We start from the raw sequence: 25,789 nt of genomic DNA on the forward strand, positions 1-25,789 counted from the left end.
CGGCGGCGTCCCCGCCCGGCTCCGCGCGCCCCTGTGCTGTCGGCCGCCCAGCCGCTGGAAGGTCAAGATGGAAGAGATCCTGAGGAGGCTGCAGAAGGAAGCGTCGGGCAGCAAGTACAAAGCCATCAAGGAGAGCTGCACCTGGGCCCAGGGTAAGCCGCCGGGCGGGCGGGGGCGCCGGGCACCTGCAGGGCTGCGGGCACCCTCTCGCCCAGCCGCGGCTGCGGCTGTGGGCGCCGGTCGCGCGGTTGCCAGTGTCCTCCGGGAATTGATGGAGGCAGGGGAACCTTGGCTCGGGCGGGGGCATCCAGCTGCCTCCGCTCTGATCTCTTTATCTGCTTCCAAACCTTCGGCGAGAGCCGCCGTGCTCCCCAGCGGGCGGCCCCCTCCTCCCGGTCCCCACACCGTGTCCATGACCACCGTCGCCGAGTTGGTCAGGACCCCTCGCCGGGGCGAGCCCAGGGCCCCGATTCCGGAGCGCCCGCGGGGAAAGGGGAACTTAAACCGCCAACCTCAAGCTCTAAAGACTGCCGAGTGGAACCAGGAAGGAACGGCTTGTTAAATTTGATTTTCCTGATGGAGGCCAGCTTGCCCAGTCGTAGCTTTCACGGTTCTTGCACATGGAAAAGACCGCACGGGCGGGACTGCGAGACTTGTGCAGTTCGGGGGTGGTCTGCCCTCCGGACAGGTGGGCTTTCGGATGGGTGAGGGGTGTTAGCGTTGAAGGAAGTTCCAGGTCGCACATTTGCAGACTCCGGTCTGGTCGCAGAACTCAGCAGCAGCGGGTGGGGAGGGCGGAGAGCGCTTTCGATTAGACAAGAATTCCAGCCATCAGAATCATCAGGATGAGAATGCAGAGAGACCAGGGACACGCTTTGGGTGACAGTGATGCTCAGAGGAGGCAGAGGCCAGGAAGAAACCAGAGCAGCTGTGTGGGTTCTGCGCCTTGCCCAGCCCAAGCCTGCATGCGATTCCTGTTACCATTCGGTTAAAAAATAAAACTGATCCCTTTCCCTTGCAACCAAATATCCGTGCTCGGCAGGGCACTGGGCTGTCATACTGCCTGGAAGGAGACGCAGCCGCTCCCGGGCTCTCCACTAACTGGAATTCTGACTGGGTGTTAGGTGGCTGTTAATATTTACAAGGTCTTAATTCGCAGGTTTAGGTGTGTGTTCCATCATGACATCGTTTTTCGATTACCTGTGCACATCGTCGCAAAATTGTCTAAGATGATCTGAGAAGTTCATGTTGTAGCTAGACCCAGAACTTGACTATTTTAGTTTCCTGTTAGAGAAAAATGAACCTGCTTGCTGGAGAGCTGCGAGGCTCTTAAAGCCACAGTAGTCCTTTTGCATTGCTATTGTCATTCAGCTGCATGATTCAGGGCCCATTCCAATGTCTCTAATGAGGGGTCACAGATGGCTGGTAACATAACAAAGCAGTGGACTAGGCAGGCCAGCCCAGGTATGCATTATTCTTTTGCTGTATGTTATGCAGATTTAGATAAACAGGGAAAAGGAGTTAGATACAGGGAAAAGGAGCGGAAGCTATTTTACCTAGTACATTTCAATTTTGCTAGACAATGTCTTGTAAAGGTAAATTACAGCGTTTCTGAATTTAGATCCTTGAAGCCACTAGCACAGCTGAAAACTGAAGCAGGGAAATTATCCCAGTCAAGCCTGGAATCCAGCCCCAGGAAGGAGACATGTTCCTTTCCAATAATTTCCCCCTAATTAGCAAGAGGAGCCATAAATGCATGAAATAGTTAAATATGCAGGACACGCATTATGTAGATTGGAACAAACAAACCAGGGAAACAAGTCAAGAGGGGCATAAAGGTGGGGCCAGCCATTAGGGAGGAGAATGGGCAAGCTGTGGGCTCCTCCTTTCTCTTGCTTATTTGTTTTGCAAACGTTTATTAATACCACTCCTGCCCTCATCAGTGGGATATGAACCAGAATAAGATGCTCCCTGTAAGTCCGTGGGATGGTCATGTTGGAGCGAGAATGCGGCAAAACCGAAGCCATGGAGATGTGGTCCCCTGTGGTCTTTTCCAGTTCAGCCCATGAACGCTGCGACTGTAAAATACTTGTTCCTCCTTAGTTCTTTATAAAGTATACATTCCTTAGAATGCTCTTCAGAAGATGGCCCCAGCCTCCTTTCTGATCACTTCCCCACCAAGTGCTCAACCCGCCCATGGCTGTTAGCCATAGTCCTCTCGAAGCTCTGCACACAGCATAACTCTGCACGTGCTAGTCCTGCCAGGAATTCCTGTCAGAATCCCCAAGGCCCAGGGCACTTACCGAGCTCCTCGGTAGAGTCAGTTGTTCTGCTGGGGTCAGAGCTCTGCCCTCATGAGTCTCTTAGAGCACCTGCTACTTTAGGTTCTCATTAGTTGTGTGCCCAGCTATTCTCTCACAGGATAACTGGAAAATAAATTTTGAGTACAAATATTTTTTAAAAAGTGTAAGCTGACTTTAATGAAACAGAATTGATTTGCTCCATTAACTAAAATATTTCTTAGCATAACTATGGGTTATGCACCATTTCAAGGAGCTTGTCCTGTTCTTGGTGGGCTGACCCATGCGCTTCACAGGTCTCCACAGTTATGGGCTCATGAATCACCACACTTAGATCATCTCACAAGAAAGGAGTAGAGCACACACACAGAGTGTCTCAGGAAAGAGAGGTCATCTCCTACTTAGACCATCATGGGAGAGATGAGCTATCTCCTCCTGAGATAAATAGAGACCATATTCCACTTAGACCATCTCAAGGAGTAGGGCTCTTCCAGTGACTCCTTCCCAACTCTTGGTTTTACTTGTTCTCTCAACGGGTCGTGTGAGTATCCCTGAGTCAGTCTTGTACCCAGACAATGGAATGGGCTAACTGCCCTAGGCCTAAGTCACAAATTCCACTGAAATCCAGAGTCCAGAAAAGATGATTTCCTAAAGCACAATTTAGGTGCTCTTTCAGAAGACAAGGAATGGATGCTGGCCAAGCAACTGCAACCAGCCAATGTCAGCAGTGTGGCCATGAACTTGAGCACAGTGACTGTTGTTTGAGCTTCGTTAGTGGCTTCTGCACCTCAATATAAGAAGCAGATAGTCAATACATATTGGGTTGTTGAGAAAGTCGGGACTCAGTTTTGCATAGAAAAACAGAAAAGTACATCATGACTTTCCTAACAAGCTAATGGTTCAACCTTTTAATGACTTATTTGGACTTCAAATGGGATTTCTATTTTTTCTGCTTATGAGTGTCACGTATAGTCATTTTATGTTCTGAATTTTTTCTTTCTTTATTCATGCAGTGTGTATTTATGAGAGAGAGAGAAGAATCCTCCATAGGGCCTGGTCATGCTACCATCCCTTTCCTCCAGTCCTCTAGCCTGTTGGATCGTGGACATTCATGTGCATGCTTGGCATCTTCAGGCAGACCTGGCCAGAGATTTGTACCATGGCTGCCATGTGGAGTCTGGCTTCCCTTAAGTAGTATACTACCACTGTGCCATGGAGCTGGCCCTGCTCATTTTAAAATGTTGAAAAATTTAAAATATTTACAATCGCATCACCAAGCAACAACACTGTTGACATTTGGGAGGCTGTCCCTTTTGCAAAGGGTCATGCTGCAGATGGCATATCATCACTCGTTTCACAATTTTAGCACTTTCTTATACTTTATCATTTTAAGTACATTTTTAACTTTAGCATTTTCTTCTTTTATCCTAACACTTCTCAGAAAATCAGCATTCTTAAGGGCTGCAGAATAATTAGCAAGGAATATGTATGTATCCTCTCTCTTTGGGTACTTTCTGAATGTCTTTCTGTCTGTGAAGAAGTGATCCTGAGTGGGGAGTAGAAAAGAATTGCATAGGGGCCAGCAGGTAGCATGTTGATCAAGGTGCTGGATTCCCAGTGGTCAACCAGAGTTCAGTCCCAGACCTTGCAGCTTGAAGATCACACTGGGTGCATGTGTCTGCGTGCCCAGAATCCCAAGAGGAGAATGGAACAGAAGGAACTGTGGTGTGGCCATCCCTCTGGAGAGTCATTTTTCACTTTCCCTCTCCATCTCTCCTGGATGTGCATGCACCCTATGGCAAAATCCTTAAAAAATAAATAAATAAAATTTAAAAAAAAGAATGAATAAAATGGGGGATGGTCACCCTGGAGATAATGTGAGAGAATGATGTCATCCTTCAGGAACCAGCAGTCCTGGAGGCTGTGGCCTGGGACGTGGCAGATGAAATAGAATGGCAGAGCAGTAGCACGGCAAGGGACCATGCTCTTGCTCTAGGAACTCTCAATATTTTATAGGCATCAGGGAACTTAAATAGAATGGATTTGAAAAAATGGAGGAGAGGGGGAAAAAGAGAGGGAGGAATGCCAAGTAGGACAAAGATATCTATCCAACCCCCATCCTTCCCTCTGCCACCCAGTTTTATTCCAGCCACAGGTTTGTGACTGTTTTTTAGTCGTCTTTATTAGAGAGAGTTTTGCTAAGGGCACATGCACTCACTGGAGAGACAGAGAAATATAGAGAGACAGAAAGGGAAAAATCACCCCCTGGGGGGATGGTCATGCCTCAATCCCATCTCTTCTCAGGATTTTGGGTACACACACACACGCACCCAACATGAGTTTTAAGCCGCTGGATCCAGGACTTCAACCGCAGTTGACTATGTGGGAGTCGAGCAATGTAACCATTACACCATCTGCTGGTTCTTCCCTCAGCCAGAATTCTTAAAAAGTGTCTGTAGGAGTTGTGTCCATGTCGTCACTTTCTACTCACTCTTCATCTAACTCTGAGCTGCCTTTCACTGTATCATACGATCAATTCTCATCAAAGAATAGTAATGTACACAGCACTAAATCTAGCTGAAAGTTCTCACTTCCATCTTACAGGGCCTCTCAGTGACACTGAGCGCAGCTGGGCACCCACTGTACCTTGGCATCCATAACCACACCCTACTGATTTCATCTTGGCTCTTAAGCAGATCTGTCGTCTTTGACAGCTACAAGATACTTTGCCCGCTACAAGATACTTTGCCCAGCCTTAAGCATTTGAGTTTCTCAAAGGTTAGCACTAAGTTGTTCTCTCTTACTCTCAGCCCTACTGAATGTGAACATGTACATACTGGCTCCAGTTCACATTTATATTACTAATCCACCTCTGGGTTCTGGTACCCAAATCCCCAGTGGAGCTACCTATTCAACAGCTCTGCTTGAATAGCTCAGAGGCACTCATCAAAGCTCCAAGCAACCTTGGGCTCGTCCCCATCCTAACTTCACCTTCAAATTTCATTTGCCTCTGGAATTTCTGAATGATCACTTGATACCATTGCCTAAACCTTAAACCTTATAGTCAGTTGCCTAAACCTTAAACCTATGGTCATCCTTGATATATTTCTGTAATTCGTGGTCATCCCTGGTCTGTCACCCAAATCCTGTTCATTTTTCTCTCCTAAGTATATCTCAAAGTATCTACTTCTCCCTCTCTCTGTTGCCAGCAGCTCTGTAGTCTAAGCTACCTTTCTTCTCATCTGGATTTCTGCAATAGCCTTTTTTTTTTTTTTTAATAGATTTTTGCTGTAGGGTACATGTGCTTGCCAGAGAGATAGAAAGTGAGAAATTACCTACAGGGAGGATGGACTCACTGCAATTCCCTCTCCTCTTGGGATTTTGGGCATGCACACACATGTGCCCAGCGTGAGTTTTAAGCAACTAGGTCCAAGACTCGGACCTCAGTCAGCTATGTGGGAGTCCAGCGACATAACCATTAAACCATCTGCTGGCCCCTGCAACAGCCTCTTAACAGCTCCTTCCATCACTACTCTAGCCTTTTAAAACTATTCTTCTAAACAGATAGCTTGGAATTCCCAATCTAACTGTGACATTCCATGTTACAAGCATTTATATAGGGTGTTCAGGGAAAGTCTTACTAAAGGGAGGCTCTTAGGTGGGAAAATATCTTATGACTTCAAGAAAGAGTAAAGATATTAACTAGCTGAGGCCATTTGAGTGAGAGGAGAGACAGGAGGTAAGAGGCCAGATTATGAAGGTCCTTGTTGAGTTCTCTATGGAGCTGGCTCTTACTTGAAGTGATCTGTTATGATCAATGGAGCAAAAGAATAGATTTAAAGAAGATTGGTTAATCAGCAAAACAGAGAGATGGGCTCACCAGGGTCAGGGGTGCTATACCTACAAGCCAAGGGAGGAGGCTGAGGGACTGAGATCAGTATTTAAGACGACCCAGGATGACAAGAAAATGAAGGCTTGAGTTGCAGGTGTCGTCTTAAGTACTGATCTCAGTCCCTCTGCCTCCTCCCTTGGCTTGTAGCTGTAGCACCCCTGACCCTGGTGAGCCCATCTCTCTCTTTTGCTGATTAACTAACCTTCCTTAAATCTCCTGTTTGCTCCATTGACCATAATAGGTCTAGATGCCGTTATGACCAAACTCCCTTATCAGAGAGTTTGGAATGGAAGAAAGAAGTGCTCTGTCTTGGGTCATGACAGAACCCCTCAGCTATTGTGTTGAGAAGAGACTAGAACTGCAGAGGCAAGTCCAGGAACAGGGAGTCCAGAAAGGAGGCCATTGAAGTCATCTAGGTGAGAGACATGATGGCTTGGGCCAGAGTGGCAATATGGAACAGGTGAGGGTGACTGGGATTCTCAGTGTAATTTGAACTTATTATTTTCTCTACTTGGAACTGTCTCCACCTTACCTAATTTACACAATCATTTCTCAGTCTCATCACACTTCCAGAAATCCTGCTTCCCATAGGAGGATCTCCTGTCCCATCTTTGCCTCATCCAAGGATTTTCTCTGATGGCATTTATCCTAGTTTGAGACTGTAATGCACACTCCATGAATTCACAGGCCATGTCTGACCTCTGTCCTCACCACAGTGGAACCAGGACAGGAAATGGAAACTGGCACTGACATTTAAGGTCTCTGTCAGGCTCTTTATAACCGTTATGTCATTAGCTCCTCACAAGAGGCCCAGGAGGCATGTGATATTGTCCTTATTCTGGAGATGAGGGCATTGAATCGTAGACAGGATAAGTGACTTGCCCTATCCCTCAGCATCCCAACTGATGAGTAGCCAGAAATGGAACCTGGTTCTCTGCTTTCTCTGTGGGTGTTTCTGTGGGGCCACCTGAAGTGCTGTTCTATCATGGAGTCCCAACAAAGTTGCAGGCCTTTTACTCCATGCCCTTTGGCAGCCCTTTGCCTTGGGTTCTGCCCTTACCTTCACATGTGTAGGGACCGTGTCTCTGCTTGCTGGTCTTAGGGCATTTACAGAGGCACAGGCTCACTGTAGGTGCTGCGTGTCTGTCCTTTTACTTCTCCCTTCCTTCTTGCTTGCTCTTAGCACTTGTAGAGCTGGGCACTGTTAGACAGCCTGAGATGGTGAGATGTGTATAATAAACCCCTCTGTCTGGTAGGAAACCCCTCTGATTTGGTTATTCGGTGATGTTCTCTCCTTAGGGAGCATCATCCTCTGGCCCTGCTGTGCTAACTGCTGGCCTTGGCTGACCTGGGTGGCCTTTGAGCTGCTCTCTGCACCTGCACCTCAGGCTTTCATTTTCTTGTCATCCTGTGTCGTCTTAAGTACTGATATCAGTCCCTCTGCCTCCTCCCTTGGCTAGTAGCTGTAGCAACTCTGACCATGGTGAGCTCATCTCTCTGTTTTGCTGATTAACTAATCTTCCTTAAATCTACTGTTTTGCTCCATTGACCATAGACAGGTCTAGATCCCGTCTCACCATGACCTGTTCTTAGTCTCAGGGATGTGGCTGGTGTCTATTGTTCCTTTTGAGCTCTTAGCAAGGTAGGAAGAGATTTTTCTCCTTCCCAAACAAAAGTCATTCCAATTGGCAGGGCTTGTTGACCCTAAAAAGCGCAAAGAGTAGTCCACCAATGATATTTCAGCTGAAAAAATCCAGACAAGTTGGAATGATTGAAATATAGCCCCTCCTCACCTGATGATCTACCTGTTTAATGACCCCTTGGGCTTACAACCAGTTCTATAGCGCAGAGAATCACCTTTTCTCAGTTCATTTGAGTCTCAAGAATACTCTTGCTCAGTCTGTCCCCATAATCAGTTGGTATTCACTGCACAAAACGTTTACAATCATGCAAGACTACATCTTTCATTTATAAATTTGTACTTTCTTGTGCACCCAGAGCAGTATTCAGAATAAATAAAAATGATTACACTGGATTCTATTATTGTGTTAGACTGTGTCTTGTCACTTTCTGGTGCTTATCTAATGTACGCATTTTGTATGGATAGAGTTCCATTATTCTAATGCGGTACTGCATGATAGCTACTGAAAAATACTTACCGTGAGGCCATGACACACCTTAAGACGTTGCCTTTAAGCTCCTCCTTATTGACCATTGTGCTTTATGACCTAGTCATAGAAATGGAACTAGGTCATCCGGTGAGGAGTGCCTGGAGGACAGTTTTGAGGGAAGACGATAGTTTGCATTTTATTCTCTCCGCAGTTGTAGGCAAGAGAAGCGTGAGTAACCTGTGAACAGTAGTAAGATAATGACCATCCAGGCTGGATTAATGACATTCAGAGGTGAGCTTCCCAATCAGTGTCCCTAACTGTAGTGTAATTAAAAGAAAGTTGTCACAAATGTGTGTGAGAATAAGACATTGTGTAAAGTGCTTTGGGAACTTGGAAGTCTTTCACAAGTATTAGTTATTTAAGGATGTCTAAACAGTGTTTTCAAGGAAACTGTTTTCACTTCCCTATTTTTATTGCAAGAACATGGTATCTCAGCCAGTTGTAACTATTGGTTTGTTGGAAAAGTCATGACGTATATTTTTCTATGTTTTTCTATGCAAAAATGGCTTCATGACTTTTCCAACATCCTAATTGATTTGATTGACAGTCTTGTTCAGGTGAGAATTATTATTATTATTATTATTTTTGGTCAGGTTTTTGCCACTGGAGAGAGACAGAATAGTAAGAAAGAAAATGAGAAATCATGCCCCATAGAGATGGCCATGCCACAATCCCTTCTCCTCCATTCTCCTTTTGAGATTTACACAACTGGTGTGATTCTCAAGCCACTGGGTCTGGGACTCGAACTGTGGTTGGCCATGTAGGAATCCAGCACCCTAACCACCACACCACCTGCTGGCCACCAGGTTAGGAATTTGAGATTGAGCCAAAGTCCGGGGAAGTCTCTGAGGCTAGCAAAGCATAAAGATTTTAAAATATGGTGAACTTGTGTGCAGATCATTGAGACTGACTAATTTATATTTATAGAAATTAACGGGGATGGGGTGGAGGGGAAACTGCAAGTGAGATTCATGTGTAATGTATATTCCTAGTCTCTAAAAACTTATTTTTTACTTATAAATTTTCCTCTTACAGAAACTTTGGGTGGTCTGGATACTATCGTCAAGATCCCTCCACACTTGCTGAGGTAAGAGATGCAAACTATTTACACAGTTTACTTTGGCCACAGTGTTTTCCCATAGGCCCTGATAACCTGGTTGATGTGCAGCCTTCTCCTTGTGAACCGATGGCTTTATTTTTATTTTTATTTTTGTTTGCATCCATGAGCTGGGATCATGCATGAGGTTAGCATGATGGGAGCCTGACTGCATTAGTTCCACCTGTCTGTGGTATGAGCAAAATCAGATCCAAAGGAACCCGCCCCAAAAGTCAGTCCTAAAAGGATCAACTTGGTCAAGGAGAGACATGACCAAAACTTACATGAGCGCCAACTGTGGTGGTGCCAAAGCAATGCAGTGCTCGCGGATGCTGAAGTCATATGGGAAGGTCCCAGTTCACGTCCCAAGGTCTCCCTGTACTACGACCCTGGCTGGCTGAGGCTGAAGCTGCATCATGGCATGAAGACCCTGTTAGAGTACCAGAGTGTCTGTCTCGCTCAGAAGAAATAAACTTTAAAAAATTAAACTCACTTGAGAGAGTGGACAGTGCACAGTATCTTAACCGTGCAGTAGAAAATGGATAGTCCTTTGCAGAGGCTGCAGCCCTACACAGGTGGAGTGATTTCAGCTCTCTGGCAACCCTCACTGGCAGGTATCTGTCTGGGGGCAAACTCTATTGGCACATGCGAGAGCCCTGAGAACCAAACCTATTTTTCCACCTTCTTCACCTCTTCCAGCACCTCTTTTTAAACTCTCATTGTGAGAGAAATACGTGCCCTTTGTTGAAAGTTTGGAAAGAACAAAAGAATAAAAAGATTACCACCCCACCACTTAAGAATAACCATTGAAAACAGCTTACTCAGTTTTCTTAGCAGTCTTTTTTTTCTGCACACATATTCTTACAAATTCATAGGAAATTTTATTCAGAACTATTTTCTGTTCTTTTTCCCCCCTAAGGTTTTTCCTATAGGGTGCATGTGCTTGCCAGAGAGAGAGAGAGAGAAAGACAGATGGTGAGAAGGAAAGTGAGAAGTCACCCCTCAGGGGTGATAGTCATACTGCAATCCCTTCTCTTCTACTCTCCTCTAGGGACTTTGAGCATGGAGGCACATGTGTCTGGTGTGATTTTCAAGGCGTCAGGTCTAGGACTTGAACCATGGTGGACCATGTGAGAGTCTAGTGCCTTAACCTCCATGCTACCTGCTGGCCCCTCTACTTGCTTTTCTTTTTTTCTTTTCTTTTTTTTTTTAAACCAACGCCATATGTAGAACATTTTCTATTGCCAGTATATGTTCTTCAGATTAATGTATTGCAGATACTTTCATTATATGGCTGTAGCATAATTTATTTAGTAGTTTTCCTTTTATTAAAGATTTGGACTATTGGGACCAGCAGTTGGCATAACAGCTGTGTTGCTAGACTCCCATGTAATCTACGCAGTTCAAGTCCCAGATCCGATGGCTTAAACTCACAGTGGGCGCATGTGTGCGCATGCCCAAGATTCTGAGAGGAGAATGGAGGAGAAGGGATTGCAGCATGGCCATCCCCCCAGGGGGTGATTTCTCACTTTCTCTCTGTCTGTCTGTCTCTGTCTTTTTGGCGAGCGCACGTATCCTATAGCAAAAACCTCTCAAAAAAAAAAAAAAAAAGCAAACAAACAAAAAACCAGATTTGGACTATTTCCAGGTTTCTCTGTGAGATTTTAAAAATATCAAACTTTTAGTCTTATGTCGTGTATGGTTTCTGTATTGTCGGGACACTGATTTATTCAGTAGTTTTTCTCCTTTTAAGTAGATGGAAGAAGAATGATGTCTCTGTGTTTGGGGTTTTTAAAATTCATTTCTTCCCCTATGGTATCTGCTAGAAGCCATGTATTCTAAGGTATATCACGTAATTGAACTGAGTATATGTTAGTGTGTGCAACACTTGTAAGTGGACAGATGCTGTAAGAACTGTATTTGGCTACTGGATAGGTACTAGGATTTCCATCCCACAGGAGAATGTGAAGACTTTCTAAGGGCTATGAAGGCATGGGTAGTTTAAAATTTTCTGGTTCCCCAACTTCTGTAAGTACCTTTCTTTTCCTTTTCTTTTCTTTTCTTTTTTTTTTTTTTTTTTAATTTGCGGAGGACACAACTGCTAGCCAAAGAGAGAGGAGTGAGAAGTGATGTACCCCCCATGGGGTGCATTCATATTGAATATTCTCCTCCATTTCTCTATCCTGCTGGAATCTGGGGACATGTACACACATTCCTGGCTTGTTTTTCAAAGTACAGGGGCCAAGATTCAAATAGTGGTCACCCATGTAGGATCTGGACCCCTTAATTGTAGGCTCTGGAGCAGGCCCTGTAAATACTTTTTCTTAAAATTGATTTATTTCAGGACCAGCATATGGAGAGTGGTTATGTCACTGGACTCCCACATGACCATCCGCAGTTTGAGTCTTGGACCTGGTAACTTGAAACTCATGCCAGGCACGTGTGCGTGTGTCCCTAAAATCCCAAGAGAAGAACGAAGGAGAAGGGATTGCAGCATGGCCATGCCCCCTGTGGGGGTGGGGGGTGATTTCTCACTTTCTGTCTCTCTGACAAGTGCACACACCCTATAGAAAAAAATCTGTCTAAAAAAAATATTGATTTGTTTCAAAACTAATTTTTTGGCCTAACTGTGGTAGCTGGTTATTACCGCTACATGGAAGGCTGAGGCCACATGGAGGTCCAAGTTTGATTTCCGGTTGAGTTTGTAATGCCTAGACATCATGGTGCATCCCTGTGGTCCTAAATACTTGGGAGGGTGAGGCAGGAGGATTGTGACAAAGTGAGATCCTGTCTCAATTTAAAAATAGCCAAAACAACAACGAAATCCCCTATAAATTAATTTTAACATCTCCTTTTTCATCTCATCTTCTACGGCCACTCTTCTCCTGCCAGACAAAGGGAAGGCACAGCTGTCATCCTGAATGTTACCATGCTGTATTTTACTGGGGTACAAAAATCTCTACCCAACAAAGGACTGGGAAAATATTAGCATCCACGTTGGTAAAGGGAATTAGTCCAAGGACCAGAAACACATCTTTTGTAAGTTTGGTATTTTTAACTTCTTGGCTTTCAGCAAAATCAAAGAAGGATGTAATCTAATTTTGAGCTGATAGACAAGAAGAATTTTTGATGCTGTTTCCTTCAATTTGTTTATATAAACATATATAAATGAGGTTTCTTACTGTGTACAGTTGCAAAAGTGAAAAAGGAAAGATATAGAATTAATGCTAAGCCCTGCCTTATTAAGGCAATAGTAATATTGATCCATAGGTATGTGAACTAATTTGGATAAAAAAATAATAAAGAGGCTCCATCTATTTGCTTAGAAAGGCATTTCCAACAAATGTTAAGTATAGTAACATTCTGATAATCATTAGTGTTCTTTGGGTCGTTTGTGTGCTTATAATGACAGCTCAAACTAGAAGAGATTGAATTCTTTTAAGTCTTCAGGTCATGGGAAATTTTCTTAATCACTTTATACATGCTTTGTTACAGAGAAGTATAATAGGTAGATTAATAAAAGCCTTTCAAGCATTAAATATATTGAGAGAAAATTCTGTGGTAGAAGAGGAATGGGAGTATGAGTTCAATGAGAAAAGAGAACAATACAGCATTTCTTACTGTTAAAAAAGAGTTGTGTATTTTTTTTGCATGAAGGTGGTTTTCAAATTGCTGTGGTATTTAAATTTCATAAAGACATTTAAAGACTGATATGTTTCAATTAAAAATTTTAATTACAACATGTCAGAATTACAGCCGTTGCAATTCATGAAAATTATGATGAAACATTTAAATGCTAACTTAAAAGATGTAAAAAAAAAAAGCAGAATTTAAAAATATTCTTAATAACTATACAAGCAAAGAAGTTTTATGGCTGCTGCTCGGAAGATTGTTTCCCATTCCAAAGTGCTGTTTAATCTGATCATGAGGCTTCTGTGGTCTGGGTTTGTGACAAAAGGTCTGCCCTTAATGAACGGCAACTTGATGAGAGCAGGTGAGGTTCCGGATGCACTGGTTGGGAATGCTCATCAAAAGGTAACTGGTATTTTTCAGCTCTTGGTGTCTGTGTGTCTGTGTATCCAGATACATTGGAGAGAATATTGTTTTGTTTTGTTTTAGAGAGATTTTTGCTATAGGGCACATGTGCTCGCCAGAGAGACAGAGACAGAGAGACAGAAAGTGAGATATCACCCCCCAGGAGGGTTGGCCACACCACAATCCCTTTTTTTCCAGTCTCCTCTCAAGGTTTTGGGCATGCACGTGCACACACCCAGCCTGAGTTTTAAGCTGCCAGGTCCAGGACTTGAACTGTGGGTTCAAGTCCAGCACCTCAACCACCACACCACCTGCTGATCCTGAGAAAATAAGTTTAATAGACCTAAGGACTTATGTTTGGTCTTCCTTTTAGCCATTTGGCTTCACTTTTTAAAATTATCTTAAGTTTTGTCCCAGAGCCAGTTAACCATGAATATACTGGAACAATTCAAAAAGTGTGTAGACAAGTGGGATTTGAAAAAATGCAATTTTCTATAAACTTTTTGAAGTCCCCCTTGTATATGCAAGTGTATTTACATAACTTCACTATTATGAGAAATAGAATCCGGAGTGTTTATCCTAACAATAAAGAGCTGGTGACGTCATCCTTGTATGCGAAAGAATGTGCGTTATTGTCTTTCAGGTGCACAATGAGCTCTATCAAGCATCTCTGCACAGAGAGCTGAACCGTATGAATGAGACATAGCAGATGTGAGCCTTGGACTCAAAGGGTTTTTATTCTGAGGGAGGAGAATGAATACACACCAAACAGGAAAACACTGTTACGTGGCAGCAAGTGTAAATTTAACGCAGACTTTTCTACGTATGAGGAGGGTTTGGTGTGACTGATTCCATAGTGGGGAGTCTCCCAAAGCCTCTTCTAGCATAGTGGAAGAAGCCATAATTAGTGCAAAAAGAGCCGTTGAATGCACAGTCATCTGATTTACTATCTCACGTTACTATTCAGGCAGTAATATGAGGAAATGTACAGTTATGGGCTTTTCCCTCTCGGCTGTGAATCAGCCCCCCTTGAATGTTTTGCTCCATCTTCCAAACACTTTAAATCCAGAGAGCACTTGCTGGGTCTAGTCATTCTGTCTAACGTAGCATCTTTCTATAGAGCATCTTTTGAACCAAATGTAATATTTGACCTCCTATCAGAGAGAATTTGGGTATGTTCATTGTCTTCCTCCAGTTATGTTTAATGTATGGAAAAGAAACCAAGTTCATAAATTATCTCTTTCATCCTTTTGGTTTTGTATTCGCATTTAGTTTCTATTTCTGTCACATAATTACTTGGAAGTGATTATTTGCAGGGTTTTGTTTTGTTACTTTGTTTTAGAAAGGGCTATAAGGAATTATTGAAAATTTCAAATACTTTCTGTGGGCTGTTTTTCCTGCTCTGTTTCTTTTGCCATTGATTGATTACTTTTATGTTTAATACATTACTGTTCTGATATATTAACATGGCTAATATTGTCGTGATCAATTGTATACATTAAGCATGGTAGCCCAGACTGGAAGAACACTGGCCCCATGAGAGACCTATGTTGTATTACCTTTCCTTTTTCCCTTTTGCCATTGATTGCTCTAAGCATTTCTTGTGTAAGTCCAAATGTCACATGAATGATTTAAGTTTCTGGTGTGGCTGGATCAGTCATGCCTACGGCATCCTAGAAAAGAAACCCAGGATAAAACATGTTAGGTGGAATTAAGGAGTGGTCAGGAGACCTTGCTTATTTGTGCTCAGGGCTCTTGCATCGAGCAAATGCCTCCTCTCATTATTGATGGAATGAGCAGCTTTTGCAACAGGGATGAGAATTTCTGCAGAGTGGCCAGTGAGATTTGATATCAGGGATGGAGAAGGACCAGGGAACCTGTTCTGTGGAATATGTGCTGAGTTTTTAGTAGATAAGTCATGCAAAATTTTCCCACCTTCTGCCTGAAGCTTTGCTTTTTATTTTAAGGTGAGTTTAAAGAGCTCTAGCCTTCCTCCCTGGGGAGTTCATATTCTCACTCTTTTCTCCTCTTTTTCCTCCTCTTAAGCTCTAAGGTCTTACCTTTGTCTTTGCAGGGTTTTATAAAACCTGTGCATTGAGAGGCTACTGCAGTAGTCCTGTACTCAAGAGGCCACTGGTAGCTTAAGCTGTGTCTTAAAGCTAGGGTCGCTATCTCCAAGTCCTCCTTGTTGTACAAGCAAAAGTCAACTCAGATGTTTCCGAAGTGACAGTCTTGATAGGTATCTCTGACCAAGTCAAGTTGCTACCCATTGTCACCGATGGCATCATGGTTAGTTTTTTTTTATTTAAGGTGGATTTTTGCTTTTTTTGTTGTTCTGTTTGTTTTGCAATAGGACACATGCACTCACCAGAGAGAGACAGAGAGACGGAGAAGGAGAAATCATCCCCCGAGAGGATGGCTACACTGTAATACCTTCTCCTCCATTTTCCCCTTGGGGCTTTGGGCATGCAGCATGCACACATGCCCAGCGTAATTTTCAAGCTGTCACGTCTGGGACTTGAACTGAGATAAGCCACGTGGGAATTTAGCACCTTAACTACCATACCACCTGTTGTCCCTAGTGACTGCCAATCAAGTGATAAATAAAGACATTAAAGCCACTGACCGAAAACAACTACTAGGCAAGGCAATGCATATGTTAACTGGCTTGATTTAGCCATTCCACAATGTATATATATTTTCAAAACAACATCTTGTACATGATAAACAGATACAATTTGTGCTTGTTGATTTACAAAAGCCTGTTAGTAGCTACCTTTGTCTCGTTGGTCACCCATAACAAAGTGCCATAGACTGAGTGGCCCTTTTTTTTTTTTTTCTTGAGATTTTTGCCATAGGTGCGCGCATTCACCAGAAAGAAAGAGAGACAGAGACAGTGGAAGTGAGAAACATCCCCATGATGGGTAAAGTCTTTTTATAAGCAAAATGAGAAATAATGATTGACAGGTTAAAAAAATAATTGGAATAGTAATAATAATGATCGGGGAAAACAATGAAAAGATACTGAATGATGAAGTGGGGAGATTAATGTCTCTGTATTGACTGACATGCATGGCATTCCCTTTTGAAAAAGCAATGTAATACACTGTAAAGTTATATGTGATTCAATGCTATATAAACAAGATTATGATGATAATAAATTAAAAAAAAAAAAAAAGAAATCACCCTCTGAGGGGATGGGCATGCTGCAATTCCTTCCCTTCCATTCTCTTTCCAGATCTTAGGCATGCATGCACATGCACCCTGCCTCGTGAGTTTTAAGCCACCAGGTCCAGGACTCAAACCACAGTCGGCCATGTGGGCGTCCAGTGATGTAACCACTTGCCACCTGCTGGCCCCCATGAGTGGCTTTTAAACAGAAACTCCTCAGTTTTGTGAGATTAGCGTACCAGCATGGTCAGGTTCTGGTGAGGACCCTCTTACCTCTTTTGGGTTGCAGACTGTGGACTTTGTACAGTATCTTCATGCAGAAGGGCACACAAATCCTTTGGGCTTGTCTTTATTATTTTTTTTTCCAGTTAAATTATTTAATTATTTTAAAATTTGCTATAGGGCATGTGCAATCATCAAAGAGAGACAGAAAGGGAGAGGGAAAGTGAGAAAATAAGCTGCCAAGTCTGGGACTTGAACTGTGGTCGGTCATGTGGGAGTCCAGTACCTTTAACCACCATGCCACTTGCTGGCCCCTTGGGCCTCTTTTTTTTAAGTACAGTAATCCCAGTCATGAGATTCTGTCTTTCTAACCTAAGCACCTTCCCAAAGGTCCCACGTTCTAATGACATCACTTGAGGGATCAGAATTTCAACATCTACAATTCGGGGGCACACCAACATGCAGACCATAGCAGTAGTTAGTGACATTAAATATTTCTATTCCCTGACAGCCCTCTACATTATCCTCTCAGCCCTTATACCTCTCTGCTTTTTGGAATTAAATGATAGGACCAAAATGACTTGATAATTTTATGGAGTTTTCAGGAAAACTCAGTTTTGTGGTGAATTTTCAGTGTTTGCAGCTGTGTTTGGGGGCTTCACCAGCCTTACCTGGCGGGGAGCACCAGCTAAGGGCCACCTTGGGGTACCACAATTTCTACAACATTTAGCTTTTTGCTAAATGTCCCACAGTCCTTGTGATGGCTTGGCTATGGCAATACTTCCATCTGTCCAATCCTGTTTTCCTATGAAAATTTGAAGAGCTCATACTTTCTGCAATCCTATTACTTAAAAAGAAAGGATTATGCCTCTACTGTAGACTTCTCAGTACCATTGTTGCCCCAAATCACTGCTTCTTCCAGATCATTCTTGATCTGCTGGCACCTTCTCAAACTATAACCTTCCCTGCAATGTTCTGCCTCTGAACCTGGGCTGGGAGTGCTTAGTCCCTCTGTGGGCATATGGGCTGGAATGCTCAGCCCTCTGTCCTCTCCAATGGATTTGCTATACCCAACTAAGGTAGCTGTGGGTCTGAGTTTCTTAACATAGCTCTATATCAGTCTGCAGAGAGAGTGCTTTTTACCCCATGTCAAGTCCCGGAGATCTTAGCCCTTTACCAGTATCAGAGTCAGGACTAGGCTGGGAAGCTCTCTTATATGCCAACTCCATCTCCCTGGTCAGATTTCCAAAAGAGGTTCCCTCCCAGGGCTGGGACCAGAATGAGGTATGTGAGGCCAAGTTCTGTGAGTGCAAACTGGATCCTACTTTAATTTAAAACTCCATATTTGGGGCCAGCAGGTGGCATAGTGGTTGAGGTGCTATACCACATGGCTGACCACAGTTTGAGTCCTAGAGCCCATGACTTGTAAATCACACTAGGCACGTGTGCGTCTATGTCCCAAATTCAGTGAGAAGAGAAAAGAATGGAAAAGAAAAGGGATTGTGGTGTGGTCATCCCCCTAGGGGGTGATTTCTCATGTCATCTTTTTCTCTTGTTCTGTCTCTCTTTGGTAAGCCATACTCCCCATGGCAAAAATCTAAAAAAAAAAAATTTTTAAAAACAAAGCATTTTGTTCACTATTGTCCTTTTTGCATTAATTTTGATATGGCCTTCAAATATAATTTATCCTAATTCCCAAATTCCTTGTTCTTAAATGTTCCCTTCAATTTTGTACCCAAAGCCAGTGAGATGAGGCTCACTTCATCCTAGTTCAGTACTACCATTTTGTCAGGAATATCTCACAGTTACCAAGGCCTTCCACATTCCCAGCTTTGATCTACCTCCTTGTGATTCTGCAGACTGTGGGGGTTTTGTTTTGTTTTGTTTTACTAAAGACCTTGGTTTCTGTCTTACTTTGAGTGGAACCTCAGTGGCACATGGCATGTGCCATCTGGGAGACAAGCTCTCTCTCACATCCAGGGCCATGAATAGTAACCCTCCCTTGCCCTGCCACCAGACAAGGGTTTTACCAAAAGATTCTCGGCCCCAGCACTAGGTCTGTCTCACAGGTTGAAATACAACTCCTTGCTATGGGTGCTCTTCCTTCCACACGCCAATGCCAGAACAAAGCAGGAAGTCTGAAGGTGTATGGTCATCCAGCCCTCCCTCCCATACATGGGGCACTAAATATCAGGAGGACATGATCTGAGGGATTCTCTCCACCAGGATTGCCCACTGCGTGTCTCATACATGCAGCCTTTCTCATGTTCTCATCCTGCTTACCCTTCAGGACTGTGCTGTGTACTGAAGTGCATCCTTGCCCTACCAGGGAGAAGTCACGTGTCTCCCCTTGGTGATCTCGCTGTTCTCTGCGTGTAATTCTGTTATGGAGCTCATTAGCCACACCGGCAGTGGCCTACGCGTTCTGTTTTCAGATCCTATCCTCATGGAGCTCACTGATGTATATTACTCATCTTCGCATCCCCCAGCTCAGTGCTCTATACACTGTGGGGTAAAACTGCCTCTCCACACTTTGCATCATGTGTCCCAGGAAACCTGTGCTCTCCTTTCTTAGATTCTTGGAAAACAGTATTTGGAGAATCTGTGCCAGACTGGAATCTCAATTTTGGCAATAGAACTTCTAACATCTCACTGACTGGGAGGGTAGATCCCAAAAAGTAGACCCAGAAACTCAACAACGAATATGTTGACCTCAGCTAGTATAGGATTAAATCCCTTGCCCTCTACTCAGCCAAAGCCCTGAGTATTATATGAGGGCTGAGGGTGGGTGAGGGTATTTATCAGAACTCTGACCAATATTCCATGCCAAAGAATGCCAAGTGTACCAAGGCTTAGCCCGCATCAGGACCCCATACAAAGTCCTTGACGCACTCAGAAGAGGCATCCAGCCTGCCCTACTTCCACCCCCAATGTGTATTTCACTTGGGATATTTCTGTTCTAAAAACTGAAAGACCTGCTGGCCCTTCCTGTCCCAATCCAGTGCCTTCCATCTCTCTTAGCTCAGGTTACTTGCAGCATGACTGGTCCAGATGAGATGCAACTGTCAAGGGAATCCTCGAGCTATCTTGCTAAAAGGCAGCTATTGGCAGTGAACCTCTTGTTGGCATGACTCTGTGGCCCTTTGGGAACAAGCCCAGCCATCACTCCAGCCGTAGTCCAGCTGCCACTTTGCTTACCTGCTCAGTGAATCTTCAGAGCCAACCTCAGCCTAATTGCTTGCTCTTGCCAGTTGAACATCCCATTTGTCTAACAGCCCCCCTCCTGTGTGTCCTTTTATGTGTTCCCCACCCTTCTGTCTCCCTCCTTCCTGAGCCTCTACCAGCTCTCTGCTACACTGTGCCTGCCTGGTCCTGAAACTTCTTTGAGCCTAGATATGACATGTTCCTGGTCTTGACTTGGGGGGCTTACTGATCTTTCACATGAGGTGAGGTACATTCATCAGTATTAATGCTTGAAGAGAACCATTCATAACAGCTTCTCATTCTTTGTATGGTTTTATTTTAATTGCATTTATGCTACATCTATCTATTTTAGGGCTTTAATTCTGGAACAACTTCTGCAAGATGGGAGACTTTTCTGATTTTGAGTGAAGGAAAAAAATTCCACATCAACTGGGAAAGACTTAAGTGTGATTTAAAGTGAGGACAGCAAATACCTCACTAGCTGTTCTTGGCAGACTCCTCTGTGCTATGTTATGGAGAAGGGTTGGGCCCCTGTTGCGACTGCCCACTGTCAAGAGAAGGAAGCAAAGACGCTGATGTGGAATTCCCATTTCAGGTCTTCAACTTGTGCTCACAGAACAGAGGCTATTTGCTTAACTGCAGGACAGGTGCTTCTCCTAAGCTTTCCTATTATTCCCGGTGAACTGCAAACATCTCTGTTCTCCTGGACTGAAACCCATCTCAAATGAAGTCTCTTGCTGCCTTCTTCCTTTACTATAGTTGACTTCTCTTTGCATAGTCATGCAAATATAGATGAATTTTGGCTCTGTGAGCCAAACTCTGTTGAGTTTTCTGGTTCTGCACTACAGAGTAGGAGCTTGAAGATACTTTGGTTAATCTAAGCCTGGCTCATTTCCAGTTTTAGAGAATTCTTTATCTCAGCGAGCCCTGAAAGGTAAAGTGTGTGGGGATGCATAGGGAGGATCATGTTGGCCTGGCAGGATGCAGTGGGAACCTTTGAAGTGAGCAAGGGCCTGTTCTGGATGGGATCTGGACTGTTCAGGAATGTTTTGGATTAGCTCTGGACTGTTCTGGCTTCCTGCTATCAGGCTGGCCCTAAACCGGGGAACAGAATGGCATTTCAATGTTTGCCGCAAAAACCATCTGCAAGGAGAATGTGGCATGTGGAGTAGCCTTAGCAGTGTCTGTGGGGTGGAGAGGGGGAGCTGCTGAAATCTGCTTTAGAAAGCAAGATGCCCTGAGAACCAGCAGTTAGCATAATGGCTATGTTGCTGGACTTCCATGTAGTCGACCGCGGTTCACGTCCCGGACCCGGTGGCTTAAAACTCAGACTGGGCACGTGTGCATGCGTGCCCAAGATCCCGAGAGGAGAATGGAGAAGAAGGGATTGCGGCGTGACCATCCCCTCGGGGATGATTTCTCGCTTTCTGTCTCTATGTCTCTCTCTGTTTGTCTGTTGAGTGCACATGCCCTATAGTGAAAATCTCTCAAAAAAAAAAAAAAAGAAAGAAAGAAAGAAATCAAGATGCCCTGAAGATCTATTCTCATTTTCCTTTCCCTGCTGCTCCAGAAGAGAGGGTTCCTGCCACCTTTTAACATGATATAAGTGATAATACTTTCCCACTTCCTAACTCACAAACTAGCTGCTTCTGTGTGTTATCTGCCTGCTGGTAAGCCAATTCTAATGGTTTCTGTGTTCCTTTCCCTTTGATAAGGAAGACCCACAATTAGCTCTCAATTATAAAGCCTTTCCTTGTTAATAGCCCTGACCTACCTAAAAGCCCGTTTTACATGATGCAGTGATCACTTACAGAAGCCATTACGTAAAGAAGTGTGTAAGCCACCCAAACGAACATGCCAGATTCCCAGGATCACCTCCCGAGCCTACTACAGGGTATTATTACCTCTCCCATTATTCGATTTAACACAGACATTTGTTTTTTCTTATTTACAATTTATAGGAAGAGCTGAGAGCCATAAAATTACATTTCATGCCATGAATTATTTGATGAAGCACCGTGGCTGAGAAGGCTTGGAGAATGTGCTCCGTATCCCCACTGCTCACTTACGGGAGCAATTTACTAATGTAGAAATATGAGTTAGAGCACCTTGAGCTGAAACCACTTTAAATGCAATTTCTAAGGAGCCAGAGCTTTTAAAGGCATCTTGGGGGATAGATGGTGATGCGGTGGTAAAACACGGTGATCTGTGAGACTGGCCCATGTGAGAAGGTTTGGGTTCACATCTGAGACCTGCCTGAATACTCCAGGCACAGCCGCGCCTGTGACCCAGGGCTGCCTGAAGCTAGGGCTGATTATGGCGCTGAGACCCCATTGGGGGTGCTCTCTCTTGCTCTCACTCATGGAAAAAATAAATAAAAGAACTATGTGTGTGTATATATATATATATATATACACACACACACACATACACACACTCATACACATACATGTATGTGCATACATATACATATATACACATATATACGTATATATAAAGGAGTGTCCCATGTTCAGACTGAGGACAAGTCATGAATATTACCAGTTTTCAAGATTAATATGTGTATGTGTCTTTGCCAAGAAGTGACATGAACAAACTTTTCCTCTCTGGAAGGCAGAAGAAAACCTTAAGGGACTCCAGTCTGAAGTTTATGTGAGGACCCACTGGGGAAGCCTGAACAGTCACATAAGTAAATAGCTAGCTCTCTCTGAGTTTCTGTGGACTTGATAGAGAGCAGAGGCTAGGTAGCAATTCGTATGGTTTCTTAAGGAAGGTTCGGGTACAGCATTACCAAGAGAGTTAGTAGGGCTCAGTGTTAGGCCTAATGTAAAGAAATGCATCTAGAAGAGTTTGTATTTTGGTGGGAGCAGATCTAAGCCAATTTTCAATTGAATGAGGTCCGATTACCTGTGGTGTTTTATAAAATGCCCCCCCTCCCCCAAACTTGCCCTTTGTTTGCTCTGTTTTCTAAATCCCATTTTGTTTTCCTGTATTTACCAGCTGGGAGAAAATCCTTCTAAAACAAAAAGGGGTTTGTATGCTTATTTCAGGGCTGTTGTTAGGGAAGAAGCCAGGAAGCTGTCTCGTGTATGTGGTTGACAGGGAGGGAGGAGACTGGATACAGAGGCCTCTCAGGATTGGGCAGCCGTGAGGGCTGCTAGATTTGCCTTCCCAGATTTGATCCTTAATTTGGAATAAAGCTGGACCTGGAAGACAAAGCCAGTACCGTGACATTTGCTAAAAACGGGGAGGGAAGGATTCGTATGTTTCAGAGATAGTAAAAATACAGATGTCATTTAAAGTCCACAGGATATTGGGTTAAGAAAGAAAACAATTGTTAGCTTAAGGTGTATGAGTTCCAGCATCCAGATCGGAGGATGCCTCAGCCAGTATTCAAAATGATTGCCTTGCGGTTCTCCATTTTCAACGTTGACGTCTCTATTAGAGGAGTCTGGAGAGTGATCTGCAGTGAGAAAGCAGCACAGGGGCATAGTTCTGGCGGAAGAGGCAGTGGGCATGTAAGGATGGATGTCCCCAGCTTGGAGACCAAGCCGAACAAGCAACACTGCATGCTGGCAACACAGAGAGAAGCAGGACACAAACTGTGTCCCCACGCAGAGCCTGACACTACAGGGGAGGTGAACAGGTCATTGTATTTGAAGAGGACTTCAAAGAGTTTGCAGAAAAATGAAATGAGAGTGTGTATTTATTTGGGCACAAAAAGTTCTGAAATCTATGCATAGTCTTTTCATAACATATATTTTCTTTGAAGACCCCTCATACGTGAAAGTCTCGGGTGGGTATGACTATTGAGACCATTTTGCCTGTCAGCATCTATAAATGAAAACGGAAATGGAAAGGTGGCAAGGTGCCTCTGTTTCCCCAGTGTGAGGGGTCTAGGGGAGCCTAGCACAAGCCACAGAGGCAGACTTGGTCTGCTCTGTGAGGGCCCTGTGTGCCTGCATGGAGGAGAGCCTACTATTTGAGCCCTTCATCCTGTGTCTTTCTTCCACGTTCAGGCAGGAGAGCAGCTTCCACCCATGTGGCTCACTCTCAGGGCTCTCCACATGCCTGGTCTGGATTAAGACAGCACTTCTCAAACTTTATGGTCTCAAGAATCTTTACACCTATAAAAAGTAGGGAGGGACCCAAATAGCTTTTTATTTGGGGGGGGGTCTTTAATCTACTTACCACATTAGAAATTAAAATAGAAACTTTTTGCAAATTATGCACGTATTAGAGAGAATAGCAGGCTGGTGTTGTAGTGCAGAAGTTAAGGGAGTTGCCTCCCACATGGCCAACCACAGTGCACATCCTGACCCTGGTGGCGTGGAAAACATGCTGGATGGATGTGCGTCCATGCCCACAGTCCTGACAGGATGGATAAGTGGAGGAAAAACGAATGTAGTGTGACTTTGCCCCATTGGGGGGCACTTTCTCTCTTTTCCCATTCCCTGGCCTCCCCAGTCTCTGGCAAGTACATGCACCCTCCAGCATTTAGAAAGTAAGGAAGGAAGGAAGGAAGGAAGGAAGGAAGGAAGGAAGGAAGGAAGAAAGGAAGAAAGGAAGAAAGGAAGGAAGGAAGGAAGAAAGGAAGAAAGGAAGAAAGGAAGAAAGAAAGAAAGAAAGAAAGAAAGAAAGAAAGAAAGAGGAAGAAAAGCAAGCTTGTTATGTATTAACATAAATGATATATATTTTATGAAAAATAATCACTTTTATTATACTTCTCCCATCTCCATAGCTCTGGAAATTTTGCTGTTTAATATCTCCCCAAACAATATACTCCTTACTGGGTTCTTACGAAGATTACACAACGTATCAAGTAAAAGTACTTTGCAGGATGTACACCAGATCGCTAGGGAAAGCACCCTGCTAAATAGACTGGCAGTGTTTTGGCAGTTAAACAGCATGATTAAAGCTCCCTCCCACCACCAGTGCTGAATTTCAAAATTTTGCTGTTTAATATCTCCCCAAACAATATACTCCTTACTGGGTTCTTACGAAGATTACACAACGTATCAAGTAAAAGTACTTTGCAGGATGTACACCAGATCGCTAGGGAAAGCACCCTGCTAAATAGACTGGCAGTGTTTTGGCAGTTAAACAGCATGATTAAAGCTCCCTCCCACCACCAGTGCTGAATTTCAAAGTACGATGAAAGCACCCTGCTAAATAGACTGGCAGTGTTCTGGCAGTTAAGCAGCATGATTAAGGCTCCCTCCCACCACCAGTGCTGAATTTCTCCCCTGGAGGGATGGTCATGTGGCAATCCCTTCTCCTCCACCATTTATTTCCTCAGGATCCTGGGCATGCACATGCATGTTCCCAGCATGACTTTCAAGTCACCAGGTCCAAGACTTGAACCCATGACACCTACTGGCCCACACTTACCCATTTTAAAATAAATTCTGGTATCTGAAATAAGGAAACTGGAATCAAATCCAGTCCCAGTGTGTTCCTCTTCGATTTTTACTTACAGACTTAAGACATTCCTTTGGGCTTGCTTCTCTGATGCAGTCTATGGTGAGAGCGACTGTTGATGGAGTCAGAAGGCTGGGGGTGGACACCACGTTTCCAATAGTGATGCCACCCACCTACCTAAGCAGGATTTTTTTTTCTTATCAAGAAGTCTTATAGTATTTCCTTAGTCTAGGAGGTAATTGTATTTGTCAGTTCTCTGGGCCTTCCATGATTTTCT

General features: G+C 43.9%; 1 protein-coding gene across 1 annotated transcript in view; it reads left to right on the forward strand.

Moving 5' to 3' along the window:
- The first annotated feature begins 51 nt into the window (after positions 1 to 51).
- ARFGEF3 (ARFGEF family member 3) overlaps positions 52 to 25,789 on the forward strand; it is a 191,545-nt gene continuing 165,807 nt past the window's right edge. Inside the window, exons 1-2 of the mRNA XM_006151079.2 lie at positions 52 to 152; positions 9,399 to 9,450. Coding sequence (XP_006151141.1) covers positions 68 to 152; positions 9,399 to 9,450 — 137 coding nt within the window. The 5' untranslated portion in view covers positions 52 to 67. The remainder of the gene's footprint in view (positions 153 to 9,398; positions 9,451 to 25,789) is intronic.

This window comes from Tupaia chinensis, unplaced genomic scaffold, assembly GCF_000334495.1.
Source record: "Tupaia chinensis unplaced genomic scaffold, TupChi_1.0 Scaffold000313_1, whole genome shotgun sequence".
NCBI lineage: Eukaryota > Metazoa > Chordata > Mammalia > Scandentia > Tupaiidae > Tupaia > Tupaia belangeri.